The following is a 26,935-nucleotide window of genomic DNA, read 5'->3' on the forward strand; positions in this document are numbered from 1 at the left end:
ATCCAATAGAAAAGACTTGAATTCAAATGCAGCCTCTGGCACTTATACCTGTTTAATTGTGAAAACTGTGTAACCTAACTAAGCCTCCAACAACTCTAAGATTTGGCTAATAAAGTTACAGATGATTGTGAGCTGATGAAATCTCCAATCTATGATTTTCTGGGGTGGAGAAGGCAAGGCACGAGTCCCCTTTTTATCACTTTTCATAATTCCTCTTGATAATTACTTGTCTTTCCATATAAATTTTGTTGCAGCCTGATCTGATTCTATTAACCTACCAGTATTTTTGACTAATATCAGTCAGAAGCTACTGGTAAAAATTTTGACACTTCCCAAATTAATTTTGTACTCTTATCCTAGCCATTATACATAAAATATCCTCATACTTAGTATTCATTTCCATAAAAATCACTTTATAATTTTCTTTTCATAGATTTTAGATGCAAAATGGCAATTGCCTTTGAGCATAGAAGGAAGACACTTTGGGTTTGTTAAACTGAATCTCATACCCAGAGATTGGAAGCATTTTTGCTACTATAAAGTGTTCTATTTCCTCTGATTTGTTAGTCACAAATAAAAACACAATCTTTTTTGTAAATCGGACTTCTCGGCATACACTAATTGGGCACCTTCCAATGGCAAGAATTTGCTCACCCTTTTCTCAAGAGAAACTGGGCAGGTTTTTTGATGTTTTTTTAATGAAAAGACAAGACCATGGTGAAAATTAAGAAGGAAAATTTCTGGAAAGGATTATCCTCCTTTCCTCTAACATTTTTGGTGGGGAGGGAAGGATGAAGTACACAACAAAATTTTCCCTGTTTAAAAGTCAGAAAGACCTTCAAATAATTTAGTTTTAGCTTTCCAACAAAAGTAGGGCCCCTTCATTACAAGATGCCTGAAAGATAACAATTCAATACTTTCAGTGAAGGGAAACTCATTCTTGAGCAAAGTAGGTGATAAAGGATCACATCTGAGAGAAAATTCTTCTTCAGACAAAACCGAAACATATACCTCCCTCTCACTTTTATCTTCCATGAGTCTTAAAATTACCCTCTGGAGCTACAAAAAAAAATTATTCTGAAACTTCAAAATGACAGTCATTTAAATCAAGTCCTAAAAGAAATATCCCCAACTCCTTCAACTGTTCTTTAAATGAGAAGGGATTGGGTTTTTTTTTCCCTTTTGTTGTACTTCTACCACTGAACATAATGCCTGGAATAGAGTAGGGGCTTAATAAAATGATTGTTGATTTGACTTGGAATGTGAACTGCTTCTAGATCATCTTACTGTCTAAAAAATATTCTGAATATGGTAAAACTAATCTTTTATTCACCTTTCAAAATATCCACATTTTAAATAAAATAGCTTTCTATTTTCTTTATGGAGATATAAAACAACATGTTGCAATGACTTGTACAATCTAAAATTCTTTCATATCATATAAAACATGTTTATTGTAGTTCCAAGTTATGCCTCTTTATATATAATTTTAAAACCAATCAAACTAATAAAAAGTTCAATTTTAATCAAATATTTGCAGAAACAGTAATAGAGGTTACCATTTTCAGAGAAAGAAACTTGCTGGTATATAAGGCAATAAGAAATGAGCCTTTATGAATTTTTTTTCTTCTTCCCTTTAGAAGGCTTGGCAAATAAGCTAGGATCTATCTGTTCCTTTGCTAGTCCTCTGACAGAGAAGAGTCTTGCTGCTCTTTCCTGTAAGGTGCCTCCACACTTAAGTCCTAATGCCATTAGTTCCAATTTAAGCTTATCCAAACCCAACACTTCCATTTCTGCAACTGAGCTGAATGCCAGAAGGTTTAGAGGTTCTTGAACATCCTAAAAGAAACAGAAAAAAAAAAGAAAATGATTCAAATGTCCTCCTTCCTGTGAATATAGGTGTCTTTTCTCAAATACAAAAGATCCATTTTACAGAATTTCTAATTTATATTCCCTTGAAATTTCTATTAATGTACTACATAGCATTCACTGATGGGAATTTTCAATAGCTATAATCAATAATTAAGCCTATACATGAGCACCACCTAGTGACAAAGTGTCCTAATTTCCAGAGCCCTACAATGGAACAGCCAAGGCACATGAATTTAATTCCTCACTCTGAACTTCTGAATAAGTGAGCCTAAGTGGCAAAGGCCAAAAAAAAAGGGCAAAAGATGCATTAAAAGGTCACATTTCTTATTTCTGCAAATATGAGGAAATAGATTTAAGAAACTTATCCTAAAAATATGACTTACTTTGTTTCCTGTTGGACTTTCCTCAGATTTGTTCATCTCTTTTGGATGTCCTTCAGTCCCTCTTTGGGTTTCTCCTTCCCTGTCCTGTGCTGTACTGGTCTCTTCTTTCTTTCCTGTCACACATGCTTCCTGCTCCATGCTGATTTTTCTGTCTACATCCATCTCTTCTGCCTTCTCCTGCTTCTGTGTGGGCTTCTCACCCAGCTCACCACACACTTCTGTTATGGCAATGGCCTCAGAATTAACTGTGGGCACCTGTAGTTTTTCTGATACACTGATGCCAGGACTCATTCCTACAGAATCCTTACAACTCATGGATTCTGCTGACTTGTCAGCATTACTGTGACAGTCATTTGGTGAGTGGAAGCTCATTCCTGAAGTGCTGGGGACTTCTTCACTGTCCCCATCATCTGAACTTCCAGCAGCATCCTCCAGTCCTTCCATGCCCATCCTGTCAGAGAAGAAACAATATGATTTACGGGGACCAGTTTTGGAACATGTTCATTTAACTCTGACTGCCACTCTTCTTTCTTAGAATAAAAACTAAGGCAAAAGGTAAGAGCTTTAAAAAAATTGTTTGTCCAGGAGAGATGTTCATTGTGGGAAAAAAAAAAAAGAGCTTACATGGCAGAAGAGGTAAGAGAATTTTACGGCCATGGTATACACAATGGTATAAAAGACCCAGAAATTGTAAAGTGACTTTGCTTCATAATGAATCTTAATTTTAAGTAAATTATATTTCAAGGGATTTGTTTAATTTGTAAGTTTTTTATACTGAATATTAATCTCAATCCTAAGAAATTGGATAAAATCATGAATAATTAAAAAGAAAAGTAGAAAAATTAGTCTTTTTTTGATAATTTTTTAAATTAAAAAACTACTTTTTCTTCCACTCCCTCCTCCATTAAAAAAAAAAGGAAATGCATAATAAATATGCATTACCAAGCAAAATAAATTCTTGCACTGGCCATATCTCCAAATTATATGCTTCAATCTGCACCCTGAGTCTGTCAGGAAATATTTAGCATACTTCATCATGGACTCCCTATAATTGTGGCTAATCATTGCACCGATTAGTATTCTTAAATCTTTCCAAGGTGTCTTAATAATATTGTTATAGTAGAAAATGTTCTCTTGGTTCCATTCACTTTGCTCTGTCTTCTCAGGTTTCTCTGAAACCTTCATCATATCTTACAGCTTAATAATATTCCATTTTATTATTTGTTCAGCCATTCTGAAATCGATAAGCATCACATTGATGAGCAACTGATTAAGCACTGAAAAGTTTTCAGTTTTTGCCCACTAATAAAAAGAGCTGCTATAAATACTTTTGTTCAGAGTTCTTTTCCTTTTTTATCTCTGGTGTCTGGTAGTGGTATCAAAGAATCAAAAAAGTAGGCAGTTTAGTTTGGGGGGCATAGTTCCAAATTGATTAGACAAATTCACAGCTCTTTCTACAGTACATTAAAGTATTCATCTTCCTAGTCACAGTTCCTAGATAATTCAATCAACATATTTTCTGTTTTTCTCAACTTTGCTAATCTGAAGGGTGTGAGATGGTACCTAAGAAATGCTTTACTTTGCATTTTTCTATTAGTGATTTGGAGCATTTTTCCTTTTTTGTACTTTTTAAATTCAAAAATACTTTGTTTTCCCAATCACATGAAATAATTTTCAACATACATTTTCTAAAATTATAAGACCCAAATTGTCTCCCTCTCTTCCTTCCCTCCCCCTTCTCAGAGATGTTAAGCAATTTGATCTGGAGTATACATGCATTATCATGCAAAACATATTTCCATATTGGTCATTGTTGTAAGAGAATACTCAAATAAAACCAAAACTCCAAAATAAAACTATAAATAAACTAATGTGAGAGTATACTTTGATCTGCATCTGAATTGGAGCATTTTTTCAAATGGTTATTGGTAACTTGGATTTCTTTCTTAGAAAATAGGTTGTTTATATACTTGAACCATTTCTTAATTAGGGACTTACTCTTTTTTTCCCTAAAGAATGACCCCCCCCCAAAAAAAGGGAAAGGACAACACAAAGAATAATACAATTTATTCAACAGTGTATAAAGTTTACTTCTTTCATTAGCCAAAAGTCTTGAAAATTCACTCTTTTTTTTGGTGATTTTTCACTCCTAAGGAAAAAAAGAACTTTGCTGGTTCTCTTTCTATAATAGCAGTAGTCCAGCCACCACTACTAGAGTAAGCAAAGCGGGAAGTATTTCAACTTAAAGGCTATATACAGTCCTAGAGAGGGTTTTTGAGATTCAGAACTAAGAGATCACTTAATATAACCCCCTCATGTTACTGATAAAAAAAACTGAGGGGCAGGGAGGTGATATAACTTAAAGTCATAGACATAGAGGCAAGATGAGTTCCAGAATTCAAACCTATAATCCTTTGATTCCAAATTCCAACATCTTTCCCATTGCACTATTTTTGAGCAGCCATTCACTATGATATGAAAATTTATTGTATAAGGTTAGCAGGTGGTTCCATAGTCATTTGTTAATAATTGAAATCCTGAAATATTACAACTAGTATTAGGTAACTTACCAAAAGCATTTCCTTTTCCTTGATTTGTTTCCACCGATTATCTCAGGTTCACTAGGTCGCTTCCTATTATCACTAATTTCAGGTGACACCATTTTGCTGGAGGCAGCCTGCATACCTGACCAGAAAATTGAACAATTGTTTTTCTTAACCAGATCAGTTTTTTTAACCCCTCACCCTCCATCTTAGAATCAATACTGTGTATTGGTTCCCAAGAAAAAGAGCTTTAAGGGCTAGGCAATGAAGTTTAAGTGACTTGCTCAGGGTCACACCGCTAGGAAGTGTCTGGGTCCATATTTGAATCCAGGACCTCCTGTCTCTGGGCCTGCTTCCCAATCCATTGAGCCATCTAGCTGCCCCCTATCTAGATCATTTTTGAAAGGTGTCTGGGGGCAACTAGGAGGCTCAGTGGATTGAGAGGCAGGCCCAGAGACAGGATTAAAATCTGGCTTCAGACACTTCCTAATGGTGTGATCCTGGGCAAGTCACTTAACCCCCATTGTCTAGTCCTTATTGCTCTTCTGCCTTGGAACCAATACACAGTATTGATTCTAAGATGGAAGGTATGGGTTTAAAAAAAAGAAAGTTGTCAAAACACATATACACATGCATGCACATACACGCCATAGGCTCCAACTTGCTTAAGACTTTTTTTTTTAATGATTAAGCTGTGAGCCATTATTCCTTACTATATCCACTAAATTTTAACTAGAAACTCTCTATAATAGCATTTAACCAAAAATTTTAAAGCTGTGATATGAAGTTAGGAAGAAAAAACCTTTCTCTGGCCTTCTGTCAAAAACCAATTTAGTTATATATATATGTGATGAGACAGACATACACACATGAATATAAACATAAAATTATTCACAGGAAACACAAAACTCATTGAGAATCCAAATCACTGTAATTCAAACATTTATTATGTGATGTGTTCTTAAGTGTTATTTATTAATGCATCATACTTAGCACTGAAGACAAGAAGCTAGATGGAAATAGACCTTGCTATCAGAGATAGCAATCTAATGAGAGAAAGGCAAAGGTCTGAACTGGTAGTGTCAAATTTAAATAAAACTAGATCTCTGAGGGTAGCATATTACCATTATTTATTTTTGTTTCTAATTTTTATTTTCATTTTGCTAATCATTTCCCAATTCTATTTTAATGGGGGGGTGGAGGGGGGGGGAGCAGCATTCTAAAGATCTGCAGACAGTTTGACACCTAGAGACTAAACAAAGAGTTATAAGATATCTGAAAAGGAAGAGAGAACTTTCACTTGGGATGGGGAGATGGTCCACTTAATTTGGGCCTCTAAGGAAAGCAGAGATTTCAGTAGACAGAGGAGAGTTAAACTATCCAAAAGGCTGGCATAGTATTGTGAGTGGTCTCAGAGTCAAGAAGGCCTGGTTTCCCACCACTAATATAGCCTGTCTGGGTATGGACACCTAACCTCTCAGTGTCTTCTGTTAGTCAACTCTAAAACTCAAAGGTCTACGACGTCTGATCTGCCTTGATGGAGGAGCTTCCTTAATGCAGTCCTCAAACCAATGAACATACAGTTTGGAATGCTCTTCCAGTATGAAAATTGCACAGCCTCCATTCTTACCTTTGAGGACCGAGTCCTCCAAGCGCTCAGCCATCTCATGACACTGCTGCTGATAGTCAGGACTGGTAAAGTGGTGCTTTGGTTCCACTAGCTTCCGCTGCAGCCTCTCCAGGCGTCTCTGTTCTTTTTCTGCTTCTCGCTCAGCTTGCTGTTTTACCCATTCGGCCATTCTGGAAGGGGAAAGCCAACAGATACAAATGCCTTTAATCTACTAGTATGATGTAAAAATGGAGACTTGAACTCTGGACTCCAAACCCCAGGAGTCCTTGCTAGTTCCCAGAATGCCCTCTAATCTCACTGAGATTTCTACCTGGGCGAGGTCAAGAATTTCTATTTAACCTGGCTGTAAAGGCTATTGGGCCTCTTTTCCTACTTCCGCTTCAGAGCAGACGTGTCTCATGATGTGAGTGAAATTTGAATGGGCCTCTCAGCCCACCTAGCACATGCTTCTCTTACTTGTATATTCTTAAATTCCTTATCTTAAATAAAACTCTAAAAATATAATACTCCTTGCAGAGAGAAACTAATTTCTACCTGGCCTTAATTTCCCCTAAATTTTAAGCATAACAGTTAAATTCAATCTTTTCAATGGCAAGAGAGAAAGAAGTAGCAACAGGCAGAGGGATAAAGGATTCAAGAATGGAGGACTATGGAGAGTTGAAATGGCTATTGGGTTGAGGCTGGAAAGAGAGGGAAGTAAAATCAGAGCAGGTTTAATGACCTACGAAAGTGAGGAGAGTAGAGGCTCTGCCCGGAGGTCTTAGTGATGATGAAAAATCAGTTTAGGAAGGGCAGGAAGAAGTAGAATAAGAGAAGTTAAGGTCAGAGAGAAGACTGTCAGAGTTCCTACTCAGACACTTGTGGATCATGTTGAGATCTAATGTTTTGCCATTCCTGTGTGGTAGAGGGAAGGAGTAGGTCATGAGATTTTAAAGGAGGTTAAAGAACTGGGAAGTTAAGGAATCTGAGAATGGATCTGGGTGAATATGAAAGTCCCCTAGTACAAAGGCAGGATTTGGAAAGTCACCATAATTTGTATTAAATACAAAATTTCAGTTCCAGAAGATTTGTACCCTGAAGAGGTGTGTATGCTAAAGGCCAATTAAGGATGCCCAGAAAAACTATATGCTGCCAGCAAGCAAAGCCACAGGTTTATCACAGGCAAATAGAAGGAAGAGAAAAGAAGGAGGAGTGAATATGGAAAAGGGGTTTGAAGTCACTAAACATATAGTATAACAATTACCTCCACGAAAATGAAACTACTTGTTAACAAATAATTGATTACTGAAATGGGAGCAATTACAGAATTGTAGTGTGTATAGTTCAGACTACTCACTAGTAAACTAGCAAAGGTCAAAAAACTCAACACCAAATCAAAAGAATGAAGATGAGAAGAAAACACTATGTGAAATCATGGCCTGCTTAAACAAGTTGATGTTCAAAATCTCCAACATGATCCGTTCAAAAAAATGAGAATACTGAAAATTGGGAATTATAACCGCTTTTTAAAGAAGCTTAAGTTATGTTAAAAGCAACTGCCACAAAAAAAGCCAAAAGGACCTTGCCAAAATAAGAGCATGATAGTCAAGGGAAAAATACATTTCCAAAAGAGGAAGATGATGAAAGATCAGGAGCAGGGTAGCCTCAGGAAACAGCAAGAAGCCAGAGAAGGAAAGACAGATCCACAGAAAGCTTGGCTTTAAACCTAACTAAGGTGGTCCCCACCTATTAGGGAATAGCTAAATAAAATTACTATATGTTAATATGATGCATTATTGTTTTGCCAGATGAAATGGACAATTTTACAGAAAACTCTGAAAATCTCAATAACTGATTACATACTTTATAGTGAAGTGAACAAAAATAGGACAGCAATTTATATGATTATAACATTACAAAGAGAGACAACATAAAACTTAAGAACTCAGTAAACAGGACAACTACCTGCATATTTACTATTTATAAATTATGTATAGGCACTACTCTATGAATAATTATGAGCATTATAACATATTATACAGTGTAAATTGAATGAGGATGAGATAAATAAAGGAATTCTAATTGATCCCTGAAAAAGTAAATGCTGGCCATCACAATTTTTGTTCTTGTTTTCGTCCTTGTTTTTGTTTTGAGTAAAGTATTAACATGGACAAAAACAAACTTTAAGAATTCAGGCAGTCAAAGGGCACTAAAAGACTGTCTGCCCTTTGATCCAGCCACAGCACTACTGGGTTTGAACCCCAAAGAGATAATAAGGAAAAAGACTTGTACAAGAATATTCATAGCTGCGCTCTTTGTGGTGGCAAAAAATTGGAAAATGAAGGGATGCCTTTCAATTAGGGAATGGCTGAACAAATTGTGGTATATGTTAGTGATGGAATACTATTGTGCTCAAAGGAATAATAAAGTGAAGGAATTCCATGGAGACTGGAACAACCTCCAGGAAGTGATGCAGAGTGAGAGGAGCAGAACCAGGAGAACATTGTACACAGAGACTAATACACTGTGGTATAATCGAATGTAATGGACTTCTCCATTAGTGGCAATGCAGTGATCCTGAACAACCCGGAGGGATGTATGAGAAAGAACACTACCCACATTCAGAGGAAAAAATGTGGGAGTAAAAACACCAAAGAAAAAACAACTGCTTGATTACATGGGTTGAGGGGGATACGATTGGGGATGTAGGCTCTGAATGAACATCCTAGTGCAAATACCAACAATATGGAATTGGATTCTGGTCAAGGACACATGTAATACCCAGTGGAATTGTGCGTCGGCTACAGGAGGGGAGGGAAGAATAGAAGATGATTTTTATAACCAGGAAATAATGTTCGAAATTGACCAAATTAAAGGAGGGAGGGAGAGAAAGAAAGAGAAAGAGAGAGAGAGAGAGAGAGAGAGAGAGAGAGAGAGAGAGGGGGAGAGAGAGAGAGAGAGAGAGAGAGAGAGAGAGAAAATCCAGGCAGTGACAAACAAGGCATCCAGGGTTCCAATAATGATTGAAGCATGTTCCCTACCTCTCAAAAGAAAGGTGATGGACTCAAAATGCAGAATAAAACCCATTTCTGTACACAAACTATAGAATTTGCTTTTTTTTGACTATGCATATATGTTACAAGAATTTTGATTTTCTTCATTGTTCAGTTGAGAGAAGGAAACAGAAAATGCTTAAAATTGGAAAAAATAAAATTTTTAAAAATAAACCTAACTAAATTAAGTTTAGTTTTAAGTCTAATTGCCTTACCACATGAAGAAGAAATGAAAAGTATCAAACAGAAAACAGAACACATTTGCCAACATTTCTATAGTAATCTTAATATCAGTTACAGTGAAACCACTATATTTGGACTCAACCCTCATACCCTAATCTGCTAGATGAGAATGTGGAAATGGAGCTAAGGAAGATGGAAGTTATAGTTAGACCAAATCAAATTGACATAGAAAAAACCCACAGGCAAAACAATTTTGAAAGCACTAAAAAGGTTAATTTTCAGGACTTCTTAAAGTCAAGAAGACAACAACTAGGAGAGGGAGGAAAAAAGCACAGATGCTATGATTATTCTCCTCCCCCCTCCCCCCCAAGGAATTGAGAGGCCATTAATAACTACCAATCAACATGTCAACTTTCTCCTCCCCTACAAAATATCAATAGAAATGATCTATGTGATCATCAGGAATCCTTAATAAAAATATAAGAGAGCAGACATTCTCTCAAACAATTCCTAGAGTAGGCTTTAACTTCAAACATTCCCCTCTTCTGGACTTCACTGTTACTATTTAAAGGTGCCATTATCCTCCCAAGTCACCTGAGCTTAAAATCTAGGTGTCATCCTCAACTACTCTTTCTTACATCCTTTGTCCACTCTGTTGCCATGGCTTATCAATCTTACCTTTATAACATCTCTAATAGGTGCCTTCTTCTCTCCTCTGCCTCCTTAGAGAGACAAGTGCAAGAGACAAAGCACTATACCTGTAGTCAGGAAAATCTGAGTTTAGATATGACAGGTCACTAATTGTGTGACCCTGGGCAAGTCACTTAACCTCTGTTTCCTTCTATAAAATGGAGATAATGAAAATCATGACATCTATATTTTCCAGGGTTGTTGTTGTGGATCAGATAAAATAATACAATGGTCCCTCACCTAACGTGGGAGTTATGTTCAGAGACCTCCATGATAGGTGAAAACCCACAAAGTAATGGTGTACTGCATTTTCATTGTGTACAGTATGGTATTCATTTGCAAAATGCCACAATATAGCAAAAACTCACCGATACAGAATTCTATTTTTTTTTTAACCCATGATAAGTGAACCGCAATATAGCAAGGGACAATTGTATTTACAAAAAGCAATTAGCAGAGTAGTTAGGTAGCACAATGGACAGTGTGCCAGGTCTGGAGTCAGTAGAACCTAGCTTCAAATCTAACTATGGGTCCTTAGGCAAATCACTTAATCCTTATCTTTTTGTTTCTATTGTATTTTCATTTAAATATTTCCATTTATATTTTAATCTGGCTCCAGCCCACACACCTCTTTGATACCTCTGATATAAATGACTATAATAGGGAGAAGAAAGATTTGTGTACCTGGAGGGCATAACTGGAAGCAATGGGTGGAAGTTGCAGAGGTATATTTAGGCTTAACACATAGAAACACTTCCTAACAGTCCAGAAGTGAAACTGATTGCCTCAGAAGAAACCCGGGTTCCTCATTATCAGAGGGATACCCATTTATCAAGTGTTGTGAAGCAAGGGTTCTTAATTTGAGAAGCTGAAGACAACTTGATTTTAATTTAACTAGTTTCTAACTATGTGTAAAAAATTATTCTGCAAAGAGGTTCATAGGCTTCACTATAGTACCAAAGGGAATCTGTGATATGCTCATTTTATGTCTATGACACAAAGTTAAGGAAACCTGTTATAGATTGTCAGACAATAAGAAAACGTGAAATAGAGAATACAGATAGGCACTATATTAGGCCCAGGATTGAAAAGCTGGATTGCTTTCAGGAAATTGTAAAATTGTTTTATTGACTCAAAGTCTCCCATGAAAGCAAGTCATTCAACATTGACATTTTTTTTTAACCCTTACCTTCCGTCTTGGAGTCAATACTGTGTATTGGCTCCAAGGCAGAAGAGTGGTAAGGGCTAGGCAATAGGAGTCAAGTGACTTGCCCAGGGTCACACAGCTGGGAAGTGTCTGCGGCCAGATTTGAACCTAGGACCTCCCATCTCTAGGCCTGACTCTCAATCCACTGAGCTACCCAGTTGCCCCAACATTGACATTTTAACAGTGTTACAATATGGCAGCAAGATGAGAACCACCACTGTCTAACAGCTAAGGAAAAATATCACACATAGGGCAATGGAAAGGTACAAAATGGGTGTTGGCAGGCTGCAATATATAACCAATGAGCAAAGAACTCTGAAGAACAGGAGTAAAGGATGCCATCAAAGAACTGTATAATTGGAAGAGATGAACTGATTGTGTGGCAAGGGCAGACAGATAGCCAGAACACCCTACTGGCACTCTCCAAATGTCAAGAGTGAGGAAGGACGCTAGCATGTTGAGTAGACTCCCTGTGGCGAACTTCTGAAAAAACACGAATAAGTTTTGATCTGTATCATTGGTGGGAACTACCAAGTTGATGAGATTACAGACCCATTTGAGTTTTCTTGCATAAGCTATCAAAAAGTGTGCTTCTAAGGATACCTTTCAAAGATGCTCAGGTTCCATACTTCTGCCTTATAATCAGTATTATTATCAATTCTAAGAGAAAAGGTAAGGCTTTTAAAAACTGGGGATGAGGGGGAGACAGCTAGATAGCAAACACAGTGAAGAGAGCACCAGGCCTAAAGTTGTAAAGACCTAAGTTCAAATCTAGCCTGAGATACTTCCTAGCACAAGTCACTTAACTCCAACTGCCTGGTCCTTATAGTTCTTCTGTTTTGGAATCATTATTAACTATTGATTCCAAGACAAAAGGTAAAGATTTAAAAAAAAAAAAAGCTCAGGCTATTTAAGACTCCTAAATGTCTCCTTGGGGCAGAATGTAAACATAAATAGCGGATTTCAAATTGATCTTTGGCAGTGTCCTATCTGGATATTTCAAATTCTAAGATGTCTGAAAAGGCTAGCACACAGTCCCTTAACTATTAACTAGACAAGCAAACTAGTCAGTCAGATTCCTTGACTCCTCTACAAAAAAACAACAAAACCAGACAGTATGCTGAAACTATACCCCCTCCTTCTGGGAGAAGGATATAGATGATGTGACTATTCATATGGTACAGCTTCCAGGGAAGGCTTATTATTTTTAATGCTCTAGGGCCTTAGAATACTGTAAAAAGCATTCTTCTATACAAAACAGAATAGCTAAAAGTAAAGTAATTTTCATAATGAAGTTACTATGGATTTTAATCTAGTTCTTCAAGTTCAGAAAAATTAAGGAAAACAGAAATAATCCCTCTATTTTTAATTCAATATGCCATTCCACAATAGTCTCATTTAATGCTAGATACACTATCTCCAAGGGTCCTCATGATTGGTTAATAAGCTTGACTATGACTGACTGGAATTTTTCAAAATAAACTTTCTCTTATGTGATAACAAAAATTCAATGTAACAATATGGCCATTATCCACATTTATAATTCAGAGTTATAACTTTCACCTATAATGTGGGCAACATGGGTTTCATTCTGGTCAAAGCAACATAAAGTTTGTGAGGAGGCATTATGGTGCAATGAAAAGAGCACATATATCTTAAATCCCAGGACATCCACTAATGACCTGTATGGTTTTCAACAAATCACTTGGTCCTCAGTCTCCTCAGCTGTAAAATGAAGGGTCTGGTCTAGGTGACCTCTATGATAATATGATTTTGAGAGGAAATATTCAAAGTCTGCATTTCTGACCTATGTAGCAAAATATAACTCTGCTTTTTAGGAAGCTGCATTTCCTTTTTAAAAAAGAAGTTATCTTACGCCTTTTCATGGTTGACATCTCGAAGTCTCCTTCCACTGAGATCTCGACATGCTTCTCGATTAGTTGTTTTTTCAATCTGAGCACCAAGTGCTCGAAGCATAGATCCAAAACCTGAGGTAAAGTGATAAGATTTCAAATGAAGAACTGTCCAATAGACACATTTGATTTATTTCCAAGTTACTAAATTTTGATATGAGAATGATAAATTTTATAACACTAAATAGATGCTATACACTCTTTAAATCCACTCTCAGAGCAAAAGAGAAAATTAAAATTATTAATTTTACATATTAAAAAATGATAATACATTGCATAAAGTTTTATCTAAGGATTAAAAAGCATTTTAATTGGGCAAAATGTTACACCCATAACAAATCTAAAGATTAAAGATGATCTTGAAATTTTTGCAAAAAAATTAAAGGTTCTTATCATCCTAAGCAACATAGGTAAAAAGATCTACAAACCATTTTTTTTCAACTAATTTTCAACTAATTTTTTCCCACTTGGGTTGTTTTTCTTTACTTATGGAAAGTTCTTTCTCCCATAAAAGCACCTGTGCTCAGCTAAGATATTCCAAAAGCACGGGCAACCAGCCAAGTATTCTGAGATGAATAGCTCTGAAAATCACTTGGTAGGAGATTGCAGAGTATTCAAAAGAAATGTAATTTTAAGCTAAAACTAGTTGGTCCAAGAAGTTCCTCCTGTGGGATTCAAAGCTTTTAAATATTCTGAGTAGTGATGTACTAACTCTCAATATCTAAAGTCATTTAAGGTTCCAAATAGACACTGTATGTTACACTTAGAGAAATCCTGGGAAGCATTTATCTACTATGTTCACTTCTGCAATTTATTCCCAGATCCCTTCTCAAAAATTTTACTGCAGACAAATTATTCCTACAAATCGAAATCACGGACTTTTCTAGTCCTTAGTATGAACTCAGATCTCCACTGGAACTCAAGCAACCAGCTAAAAAACTGGTAAGAGCAGAAATATTATGAAAATATACTTCCTTTTATTTTGAGCAAAGTCTTTAATCAATTGCTTCTTTTCAACTCTTGTTACCAAAGCTTTCAAAGACCAGGAGTTATAAGAATGCTAGGGGAAAAATTATTCCTTTTAGAAATTAAGGAAAGCAAAAATAACTTTAGATAGGAACAAAAATATGGAATAATATCTAGATATATTACTAGCTAGATACATCTAGCAAACATTAATTACCTCCTTTTCCTCCACAAAGTCTGGGCTCCAAACTATAAACCGCTCCATATTGAACCATATCTTCAGTATTAGTTAGCTGTCCATTACACTTCACATAGAAGTAATCCACTGGAATACCCTGGACACAATAAAAAGTTCTTTTTAAAATGTCATTTTTTTACAACTAGAGGGCAAGTGTGATCAGGAAAATCCAAACTGTGTATATACACTGACTATATATACAAGCAAAGTCAATTGTAGTGGAACTTCAAATGGACTTGGAAAATGACTCAAAACATGTATTTTTTACAAATGTATTTGTTGTTACCTTGTTTATTTGTGTGGCTTTCCACTGTCACATACAAGGCCTTTATGTAAGATATCAGTCTTTTTTTTGTATCTTTTTGTTGATAATTATAATAATTTTAAAGGATAGCAATATAAAAATAAGAAATACAAAAGAAACAATTTTCTAGATCATAGATATGATTCAACTCAGATTGTTGGAGCATATTTTAGAAGATTCTCATATGCCTTTTAGTTATAAAATTGCTACCTTCTATGTAGCACAGCATCTGGCTTGGCCATACTAAGAAGTTTCAGGGCCAAAAACAAATTATACAGTGATTTGCACAAAATATTTTTAAACCAATGATATCAAGCTAAAATGAACTATAAAGAGACTTGAAGAGTGGAAAAACAAATCATAAAAAAGCAACATGAAGCCTGTGGTGGGGGAAAGAGGGAAGGAAAAGGAGTAGTGCCATAAGAAGCTTCAAAGATATATTACCATTTTTGTTGTTCTTTTTTAAAGCACCAGCTGGCTCTGCTAACTACCTCCTTCAGTCACTGCAATGACTCCCTAAAGGATCAGGTCAGCTTCACATGACAAAATAACAATTTAGTACATTCTAGGAATCCTGGGTAATAAAGTGAGGGTAATAGGCATGAAAATCTTTTCCTCATCATTAAAAGGCTTTTTCACCTCAAATGGGAACTATTCTAATAACCTTCTAGTTGGCCTTCCTGCTTCAAATTCCGACCTTCTCCAATCCATCTTCCACTCAGCTATTAAACTGGCCTTGTTAAAGAGCAAGCTGTATCATGTCACCACCCTAACCCCCATATTCCAAGCCAATAAATTCCAGGATCTTTCATTTACCCGCAAGATCAGATATAAAATCCCCTGGTTTTTAAAGCCTTTTATAATCTGGTCCCTTTTTGTATTTCCAGTTGTCTTTTACCTTACTCCTGAAGTCACACACTCTATGATCCAGTGACTCTGGCTTCTTTGTTGATCCTTGAATAAGACAAACTATTTCCTTATTCTGGGCATTTTCAAAGGCTTTCCCTCTGCTTAGAATTCTCACTCCTCACCCTCTCCCTCTCCCTTTTGGCTTCAAATCTCAGTCAAAATCTCACTTCCTATAAAAAATATTTCCAAGTCTTCCTCAATATTAGTCCCTTCCCTCTGTTGTTTATCTCCCATTGATCCTGTATTTATCTTGTTGGTGCAAAGTTGTTTGCATATTATCTTCCCCATTAGATTATTAATTCCTTGGGAGCAATTACTGTTCTTGCCTTTATTTGAATCCAACAGTTTTATATAGTTCCTGACACACAGTATTAATTTAATAAATATTTGTTGACTTCCTAAACCATTAGCCATTTCATAGATAAACACCTCTCCCATGGATTTTCTTTTTTGTTATTGTTCCAATTTAATAGAAATGTACAGAAAGTCTTATTCTCCAAAACCTGTCATAGGCTCAAAGTTCTAAAACAACAACCTTGGAAACCATGTAATCCTTCCATTACAGATGATAAAGTTGAGGTACAAAGAAGTTAAGTGGTAACACAGGTAGTCAGTCACCTGAGCATCAGAGAAGGGATTTCAACCCAGGTCCTCTGATCCCAGGCAGTGTTTTGGTTTTTTTTTTCCCTTGTACTATATCAGCTCCCTAGCAACTCCAACTGTTATAGAGGAGTTTTGTAAAATTTTCCATCATTATGGTGGTCCTGAAATACTTGAATACATACTTTTAATTTTCTTAACTCTGATTTAACATTTTACTTTCCATTATCAAGAGTTCATTTCCCTCCCTAGACTCATTTTGCATGAATTTATCGATGTAAAACCTGCACTTGAGGATGAATAATTGGAAATTTCAGAAACATTAAGATCCAAATTATTTCTGGAAGTGTTCTCCAATTCAGATGGTCACAGCTGAAAACAGGTCTGTTGACAGTTTATAAAGTGGATTATGTGTGTGGGAAGAAAAAGAGGAAGCTGAGAAAACATAGTATTTGCAAACAGACATATCTTCCTTTTGGAAACAGTCCAAGACTTCGCAAGCTTCCGAAACTACAGTTGTTTTAACATTTGTTAAATGTGTGAACGAGAAAGGAAAATACAGCCAAATACAAAGGGGAAATGTTTCAACAAACAGACCCCTAAACTAGGAGGACAAAGTACCCAAGACCAAATCAACACCCTCATCTCCTTTGCTTCCCTGTAGGGGAGAGGTTTCAGGGTCAGAAACGTGGTAATATCTTGGCCAGGGAGCTGTGACTCTCATGGAAGATAATAAGCCTGATGGGCTTATTACCTGCTGTGGGAACAGGGTACCAGGCCCCAGGAAGGTTGAGACCCGAACAGGGAAGCTCCCAGCTCACTCATGACATCCAAGGAGCTCACACCACGAACTTTCGGAAGCTCAGGTGAAGTGCTTCAAGGAAAGAGCACCCCCAACCAGACGGCCCTGCACAGACCAGGAGACATCAAGGAAGGGCTGTCTCTCTCCCCTCTTCTCCTTCCCTGACCCGCGCCCGTGTCCCCTTACCCGATGCTGGCAATAAGAGCAGATGAAATCCCGTACTGAACCCCGAGCCGAAGACCACGGCGCTGCCCAGCACTCACGGCCGGGCCCACAGACCAAAACGGGCCGTTCAGCAGCCATCTTCTCGAGCCAGGACCTAAACAGCTAAGCGCGACACAGTGACCCCAGCTGGCGCGTCCTGATGACGCATCAAGCGGCCCTTCTCCCAGACCCACCTCCTTCCCCACCCCGCGCAGCCTCGCCCCGCCCTCCTAGCGTCTATTCCCTTTACCCCGCCCCAAAACTGAGTCACGTGATCCAAGCCCAGAGGAGGCTACGCGGGGAACAGGAAAGGTCTGGCAGTGGGCGATAAGGGAGCCCGGAACCAGGGCGAGGCGTTGCTAAGGGGCGGTTGCTAGGGCGGTGCTCGGGGGACTCGCTCTATATTAGGATGGTAGCCACAACCAGCCTCGCGTTCGGGTTTCCTGGGCTGGCCTGTTTGTCTGAGATAAGCGGGCCGCGGAGCCCCGCCTTGTGGTCACGTGCGCCGTTGCAGCCAATCCGCTGTTTTGTTGTTGGAAGGCGGGCTCTGCGGCCCTCCGAGGACATAGCTTCCTCTGGACTCGGGGCTGTTGCGGGGTGGGCCGCAGAGGCTGGGAGGAGTCGAGGGTTTAATTGTGGCTCCCTAACCCTGACCCGCCGTGGACCGCTGTCGCACCCTCTTTCACATTTGCTAGGCCCCGTCCCCTAACAGAGGGCTTGACTAAAGGTTTACGCCCCTCAAGGCCGGACCCTTCTTTGCCACGCCCTGCCCTTTTGGGGGATGTTGCTGGCTGTCCTCCTACACCTACCTTAAATTAAGGGGGCGGGGCGCCTCATACTAATTGCTTTGCGCACAAACACTACGCTAAAGGTTCAGATAGAGAAAAGCCCTTCTTAACAAGCACCGATATTTGTTTCCAAAATTACGAACGGTTTTAAAGATAGTAATACAGGAAGGTCAGAAGGGTTATATACCAGCACCTAATTTCTAACTGACCTCCATATTAAGCGCATATATCCTGGCCCATGGAATTGAATTCCTTACTGATAGGATTCCTATTAAAAAAAAAAAAGTCTAGGAATAGCTTAAGTGCAGAGGTGCTGTGGGCTATGCCAGAATTTCAGCGCTTCTAAAGCTTATGGCGGTAGTATTTTATTTAGCTTTGTTTCATATATGTCAGAGTACAACAGAGAGGAATGGGATGAAGGCTCTCTCAAGTAGGATGACATGGAAGGGTGAAGGGGTAATCAATCGACAAACATAAAGAAGCCTAGTGGTATACCAGTGCTTCCCACATGCATTGAGGTTGTTCTCCTGACTGCTGAGGAATCCTGAAGGGAAGAAATTACAGGATGGCATTTGTGTCACAGAGGAAAATAAGATGGGTTTGCCTCGTTTAGATGTAGAAGTACTGTGGTACCGTTTGCACCTAGTAAAAAGTGTACGTGTGTCCTTTCATATTTTGAAAGGATCATTTTGCACCTTGTACTATGTGTGACTTTGAATGGCTCATACTTTGAGCCCCCTCCCTGACTCCCCCACTCCAACCATTCAACAGAGTGTAAAGAATATGAATGAAGCTCAGCCTTTTTGTTTTTTAGCATACTACTTAAAGAAAAGTGTTTATAGTTCTTGCTATTTTAGGAGGCCGTGAAAAGGACATGAAATAAATAGAATGGTTCGATATTGATTGGTTGAAGGTTTGAGCTTTTTAAAAAACAAGCTAGTCAGTTCTGAAGTCAATTATGAGAATGATCTGTGTCAGTTGAAAGAACCATTCTTGGAGCAGCTAGGTGGCTCAGTATATAGAGAGCCTGGTCTGGAGACAGAGGTCCAGGATTCAGATCTGGCATTCAAACCCTTCTTAGCTGTGTAACCCTGGGCAAATCACCCTAGTTGCTGTAGATCCAATTCTAAGACAGAAAGTAAGGGTTTTAGAAGAAAAAGGAAAGAAAGAGGCATTCTTAACTGTTCAGAAAATAAATTATAGAGAAGGACTTTAGTTCATGAGAGAGAATTGCTTTTCTTTTTGCTCTTAGACCTCTCACTACACCATCAGCCATGGCAATCTTGCAATGGGTCAACTTGTTCAGTAGGATCCAGTAGGAACTGATAAACTCAGCAAAGAATTGGCCCAGATAGAGTCCAGCTGGGGAGCTGAATTAAACAGCAAAAAGGAAGAGGCCCTTGGAGCCCAGAAGAGCAACATGCCCATTAGAGGGACTGTGCCCACAAGGAGCACAAAATGAGAACAATGGGAAAAGAGAAACAATACTAGGGCCCTATTTTGCTAGAAATGTGACTTAACTTAGCCATATTAGCACTACATGTGTACCTCTGCACTAGTTAGTACTCTGGGTATCTGTTCTTCCTGCAGATATTATACATATGTTTGTAGGAGAGCTTTCCAGGTTTATAGAAAGAATGTTTTCTTACTAGTGTTCATACTATGCCTACAGTAAATGCATTTGCTTGGAGCTAAAGGCAAATACACAGGTGGGCTATTGTGAACCATCATGTAGACCCAAGGAAAAACCCTGAGCCTGAAGTGAAAGTCAGTCATCCTATAATACCTAGAATACAAGTACAAAGAAGGGGAAAAGGGATACCCTAGAGAATACTCTGCATTTAAATGAAGAAAGGGGCACAGAGAAATTAAGTAACTTGCCTATGGTTACACAAGTATAAAGTGGCAAAGTATAGATTTGAATCCAATAATCAATCAATCAACAAACATTGATTAAGCACCTCCTCTGTGCCAGGAATTGTATTAAATTTGGGGGAGGCAAAAGACAGTCACTGCCTTCAAGGAACTTACTCTCTAATGGGGGAGACACCACACAAATATATACAAAGCAAACTATATGTAGGATGAATAGTACATAATTAACAGAAGAAAAGCATAGGAATTAAGGGGGGTTGGGGAAGACTTTGTGTAGAAGGTGGGATTTTAGTTGGAACTTAAAGGAAGCAAGGGAGATCAGTAGTTGAAGCAGAGGAGTCAAAGTGTTCAAGCATGGAAGATAGCCAGAGAATATACCCAGAGCTGATATAGTGACTTGTTCATGGAGAAGAAACTGAAATATGACATAGCCACAGTACATAGATTAGTTAATTTTCCAAGTGATCCCTACCATCAAAAACCTTAAAGTCTAATTAAAGAGAGAAATCAAAAGCCACAAAAACCATAGTAACTGAAGAATTAGGGCTGAAAATGTGCAACAAGTCTCTATTAGTTCCAATGATGAATCCCCTGAAGTGGATGCATGTATTTGAAATGCACTATTCAAAGATAGAGTTGTGAAAAATATGGTAACTGGTTCCAGCGCAGTGGAAACATGTTTTATGAATTCAACTAGAGTCACCACTGCAGAGGATTCATTTATTATTTGCACTAATTTAGCCCTAGATGTATGCCAGACAGTGGTAAAAACAAGCAGTAATCATTTGAGGGAGAGATCATGGGGCAAGAAAGGGTTTCATGCAGGGATTTAACTTGGGTTAATTGTATCTGGATCAACATTTTGATAAAGACAGGCATTCCTAGAGTTGAGTCAAAGGAAATAATTTTATTACAGGGTTCTTTGCAGATCTGGACTGTTGTACAGCAGAGATCATTGAATAAAGATGAGCTGCTTAGGAATAATTCTAGTAAAATCACTTAACTATGACCCTTTCACCCCAATAATCCTACTCCTGGGTACTTGCACTTAGAGAGGTCAAAGAGAGGCCCCCTATGTACCAAAATATTCACAGAACATGTTTTGTGGTAACAAAACCAAGAAATATGTAGGTATCCATAGATTGGAGAATGACTGAAAAAAGTGTATGAGTAAAATGGTTATATGATTACACCATAAGAAAGCAAATAGGAAATGAGAAAAACTTGCAAAAACTCAAATAAATTTCCAGTTTATTCTAGAAACAAATAGAAGCTTTTCTGGCATTCAAAGGTTTTCACAACCTGTCTCCAACATTATTACAAATTAATTACTTCTATACTAAGGTGCAGCCAGATTGGTGGTCTAACAATTGTATACACATAACAATCCATTTCTTTGGTCCATCTCTTTATTTACTGACTGTCCCTCATCCCTGGAATGAAATCTTTTTTCACCTCAGGCTCTTAGAAATCCTGCACTCAGCTTAAGTGCAATGTTCTACTTGGGACCTTTCCTGATTTCCACAGCTTTACCTCTAAAAACTATCTTGCATTTATTTTGTATATAGCTATAAATGTACATTTTGTATATACATATGCATAATAGAATGTAAACTCCTTGAAGTAAGGACTGTTTCATTTTTGTCTTTGTATCCCCATCATCTAATATGGTATTATGCTTATTATGTTGATTGATTAATTGATAAGACCAAAGTAAGTAGAATTAGAAGCATAAACTGGCTACAATAATGAAAATGAAAAGACTAAAGGGCAGCTGAATGCAGATTAATTATAATAACCAATCCTGATCTCAGAGAACAGAAGAAGACATGTACTCCCTTCTTCTCTGTAGATTAGTAGGGACTAAGTACAGAATGTTACACTGTTAGTCTTTTTTTTTTTTAACCCTTACCTTCAATCAATACTGTGTATTGGTACTGTCAGTCCTTTTAACAGTTTTGTTAACCTGTTTTTCTTTATTATGAGGGCAGGTTTAATGGTGGAGAAGTATTTGAGGATATTTAGAGAATAAAAAAATAAAAGACATTGACAAAAAAAACCCAAACATCAAGAATTAAATAACTAGTATTCTAAGTAGTCTGATTTTAGAGGAAAAATAGGAAAGGAAGGGAAAAAGTTAGATTTACTTAAGAATTCTATACTGTATAAGTATAGTATATATAAGTATATAAGTATATATAAGTATATAAGTATAAGCCTGAGCTCTGTTCTCTATGAGCACTCAAGTTAATACTTATTTACTGTCATTCCTTTTCAATAAAGGAGATCACTATATTTCATTTTTAATGATTATGTCTAATCCCCTAATGTTTTAACATTTGTGAATGGAATTATGCATTTAGGTCCTTATGTTGTACTCAAATTACCCTTATAAAAAAATTCAAGTATAATAATTGAATTAATCTGTCATTTAGAAAATAGTCTCACTATTCTTGACTTGAATATAAAGAAGGAAACTATAAGTAAATTAGGTATACATGACAGACCTTTGGGAAGGGAAAGATTTTAAAACCAAGCAAGACTTAGAAAGAGCCACAAAATGTAAAATAAATAATTTTGACTACATCAAATTAAAAAGTTTTTGTACAAACAAAACCAATGTAACTAAAATTAGAAGGGAAGCAACAAATTGGGAAACAATCTTCATAACAAAAACCTCTGACAAAGGTCTAATTACTCAAATTTATAAAAAGCTAAACCAGTTGTACAAAAAATCAAGCCATTCTCCAATTGATAAATGGGCAAGGGACATGAATAGGCAATTTTCAGTTAAAGAAATCAAAACTATTAATAAGCACATGAAAAAAGTGTTCTAAATCTCTTATAATCAGAGAGATGCAAATCAAAACAACTCTGAGGTATCACCTCACACCTAGCAGATTGGCCAACATGACAGCAAAGGAAAGTAATGAATGCTGGAGGGGATGTGGCAAAGTAGGGACAATAATTCATTGCTGGTGGAGTTGTGAATTGATCCAACCATTCTGGAGGGCAATTTGGAACTATGCCCAAAGGGCGACAAAAGACTGTCTACCCTTTGATCCAGCCATAGCACTACTGGGTTTGTACCCCAAAAAGATAATAAGGAAAAAGACTTGTACAAGAATATTCATAGCTGCACTCTTTGTGGTGGCCAACAATTGGAAAATGAGGGATTACCGTTCAATTAGGGAATGGCTGAACAAATTGTGGTATATGTTGGTGATGGAATACTATTGTGCTAAAAGGAATAATAAAGTGGAGGAATTCCATGGGGACTGGAACAACCTCCAGGAAGTGATGCAGAGTAAGAGGAGCAAAATCAGGAGAATATTGTACAGAGACTGAAACACTGTGGTATAATCAAACGTAATGGACTTCTCCATTAATGGCTTTACAATGTCCCTGAACAATCTGCAGGGATCTATGAGAAAAAACAAAACTATCCTCAAGCAGAAGACAAACTGAGGGAGTAAAAACCAAGGAAAAGTAACTGCTTGACTACAGAGGTTGAGGGGACATGATTGAGGAGAGACGCTAAATGAGCACCCTAATGCAAATACCAACAACAAGGAAATGGGTTCAGAGCAAGGACACATGTGATACCCAGAGGAATCGTGCATCGGCTAGGGGAGGGGTGGGGAAGAAGGAAAAGAAAATGATCTCTGTTTCCAATGAATAATGTATGAAAATGACCAAATAAAATAATGTTTTAAAAACTAAAAAAAAAAAGAAATAGTCTCACTATTCTTATTAAATATATCTTAGAGAATAGTTAATTTTGCCAAGCAATTCCCTATCCAGTATTAGCGAACCTTTTAGACCTCATGTGCCCAAACTATACCCTCAAGTCACCTGTGAGCCCCCCACATTACCACAGACAGAAGAGGGAGGAAGTGCTCATGTTAGGCTGCTGGGCAGAGGGACAGGACATGTAAAAATGTCCTTGGGTGCTGTGGAGAGGGGGAGCAAAGCAGCCCCCACCAGCATGCAGAGGCACCTGTGCCATCTGATCTCCAACACAGCATACCAATGAAATCACAGGTGCAGTGTTCATCCCTGTTAATTATTTTTAACAAGCACTTTGTGCAGTTTATGGCACTCAATGAATATTTGTTGAGTAAAAGAACAAACAACTTTAGTAATATTTTAGTTATAGTGGTACCTTGATACATGAGCACCTTAAGTCATGAGCAATTTGAGATACAAGCAGCCATAATCAGGATTTTTTTTTTTGCTTTAAGTCATGAGCAGATATTTGAATCATCAACTTCTGCCACCCTTCACTAGATAGCCTGCCAAACGTTCGATTTCACAAGTTACACAAGTCTGTCTTGTTTAATTCTGTGTTTATCTGGCCATGTGAGCATGTGTATTAAATTACTTTTGCTTTCTTCTTTATTTTTGTCTTATCAGTTATTTGGGCAAATTTCTTAACTTTTAACCATGGGTCCTGACAACAGAGGAATTAAAGGAGTTATATATAGCAACAGCAGCATATGGAGGTTTTGCAGGAAATAAGTTGGGAGGAGCCCAAGGTGGATGAGATCATTAGTACAAGCAAGATTAAGAAAATGTTGAGGATTTGGGAAGAAATTAAACAGTTTATTGAAAAGATGCACCCAGAAAAGTTTGCAACAGGTCGTGGGTTGGAGCTGTGTGATGACCCTTGTCTCACACATTATCAAAACATTCTGAAAGGGAGGAAGAAACAAACCTCCATGGAAAGACTTTTTTGTTGAAATAGCCTCTAAGTGAAATTGAGGAAAGTGTGACAGAACAGCCAAAATTCAGTGAAGAAAATGATGATAATTAAGAAAAGTAAAAAAATAACATTGTTTACCAATAAAGTTACATATAATAAGTAATGTATAAGGTCAATTTTGCATTTAAATGTAGCATTATATGTGTAGAGAGTAAGTTATGTTAAGCAATAGTGCATGAAATGAATGGAAGTTGTTTTTGTCCTTCATTTTCAAAGAAGACTAATGATGTCATAGGTGATGTCTTGATTTGTACATGAATTGGGTTTAAATAAGACAGAGTTGCACATCAGCTTCATTCTTTCTTTCAGAGTCATCCAAGTGCAGTGGCAAAACAAAATCCAGGATGCCTGGCAATGGCCTAGGATAGAGTGGATGACCTTGGCATCTTCCATGTCTGACCAAGATCTAAGCACTCCACAGTGCCTGCTTCTGCCAACTTCATGGTCATTGGAACAAATTGTCCTCATCTGCCCATTCCACAGAGGGAAATCTTCACATGCTTGAGGTGGACAAGCCTCCTAACTCACCAACCAGTTTGAAGCCTGTCAGTTACCCTCACCCTGGTTTTGCCCGTCTGCCCAGATGGTTTACTGGGGTGTGGCCACTGTGCATGCTACAGCTTCTCAGAGCCTCAGGTGAGAGTTAGTTGCCAGGTGGACATCAAAAGTAGAGGAGCAGCCCTGAAAAGGCTTGGCAAGCCCTCATACCAGAGGTACAAGTACTCCCAAACATCCATACAACCCACATGGAAGTTAATGTCAAAGGAAGACACTAGCCTTGAGGGGGATTGAGAAGGATCTCTTTGCAGAAGATAAATTGGAGCTGAATTTTGAAGGAAGCAAACCAAAGCTAGGAGGCAGAGAAGACAAACAAGAAGATTCCGGGTATGAGAACAGGTGATGGAAATGCATGAAGGCTAGAGGGAGAGTAGAGTGTGTAAGGAATAGCAGAGCCTTTTGGATAATGGAGTGGATGGAGAGGAATAAAGCAGAAGACTTGGAAGGTAGGAAGGGCTGAGGATGTAAAGGGCTTTAAATGCCAAACAGGATTGTCCATTTGATCCTGGTGCTGATAGGTAACCAATGGCGTTTACCAAGTAGAGAAGTGACCAAGTCAGACCTGAACCTTAAAATCAGTTTAGAGGATGGACTGAAATGGTGATAGACTTGGGGCAGAGTGAGAAAATCAACTAAAACGGATATTGCTATAGACCTGGTGAGAAGAAATGGTGGTGGGAGCAGTATGACTAAAGAGAAGAGGATGTATACAAGAGCTGGTAAAAATAAGATTACCATGGGGCAACTAGTGACTCCTTAGATAGAGAGTCAGGCCTAGAGTCAAGAGGTCATGGGTTCAAATCTGACCTGAAATACTTTTTAGCTATATGACCCTGGACAAGTCACTTGACCCTAATGCCTAGCCTTTACTACTCTTCTGACTTAGAACCAATATTTAGTATTGATACTAAGACAGAAGGCAAGGTTTTTTGTTGTTGCTGTTTTTTTAATAAATAAGACTGGACAATACTTTATTGTAGTCCGTCTTTTAGCAGTCTTTTTTAATGTTATCATATTAGCTTTGTTTTGTGATTTCTGTGATGCTTTCTCACTCTAAATCCTGTGAGATTTCCCTAATTCTCTCTAAAGCTAAATTCTCATGAGCTTTGAAAAGATACATGGAAAGGCCCTGAGGTGCATGGTATAACTTTTAACTACCATGAAGTGGCAACAGCAGATAGACTAAACCATTCTGTGGCAATCTGTGCCATAATGACTCAGTTTAAACCAAAATGTGGCACAGACCTTCGATATAAAAAGACAGAATTCGGGGCAGTTGGGTGGCTCTGTGGATTGAGAGCCAGGCCTAGAGACAGGGGGTCCTAGGTTCAAATCTGGCCTCAGCCACTTCCTAGCTGTATGACCCTGGGTAAGTCACTTGACCCCCATTGCCTAGCCCTTACCACTCTTCTGCCTTGGAACCAATACAATGTATTGATTCCAAGACAGAAGGTAAGGGTTTATTAAAAAAAA

The 26,935-nt window shown here is 37.9% G+C and overlaps 1 protein-coding gene and 1 long non-coding RNA gene across 2 annotated transcripts; one reads left to right on the top strand and one right to left on the bottom strand.

Moving 5' to 3' along the window:
- Positions 1–1,429: 1,429 nt before the first annotated feature.
- Positions 1,430–19,723, bottom strand: SDE2 (SDE2 telomere maintenance homolog). The gene is made up of 7 exons (XM_001376674.4): positions 17,459–19,723; positions 14,637–14,754; positions 13,417–13,528; positions 6,429–6,598; positions 4,826–4,940; positions 2,256–2,706; positions 1,430–1,839 (listed from the first exon to the last, which is right to left on the bottom strand). The coding sequence occupies exons 1-7, from the start codon at positions 17,573–17,575 to the stop codon at positions 1,612–1,614; spliced, it is 1,311 nt and encodes a 436-aa protein (XP_001376711.1). The 5' UTR covers positions 17,576–19,723; the 3' UTR covers positions 1,430–1,611.
- Positions 17,728–26,429, top strand: LOC130457154 (uncharacterized). Its single transcript, XR_008916232.1, has 2 exons — positions 17,728–17,788; positions 25,214–26,429. It is a non-coding gene; the product is annotated as an uncharacterized LOC130457154 (long non-coding RNA).
- Positions 26,430–26,935: the final 506 nt, after the last annotated feature.

Source organism: Monodelphis domestica, chromosome 2 (genome assembly GCF_027887165.1).
Source record: "Monodelphis domestica isolate mMonDom1 chromosome 2, mMonDom1.pri, whole genome shotgun sequence".
Classification (NCBI taxonomy): domain Eukaryota; kingdom Metazoa; phylum Chordata; class Mammalia; order Didelphimorphia; family Didelphidae; genus Monodelphis; species Monodelphis domestica.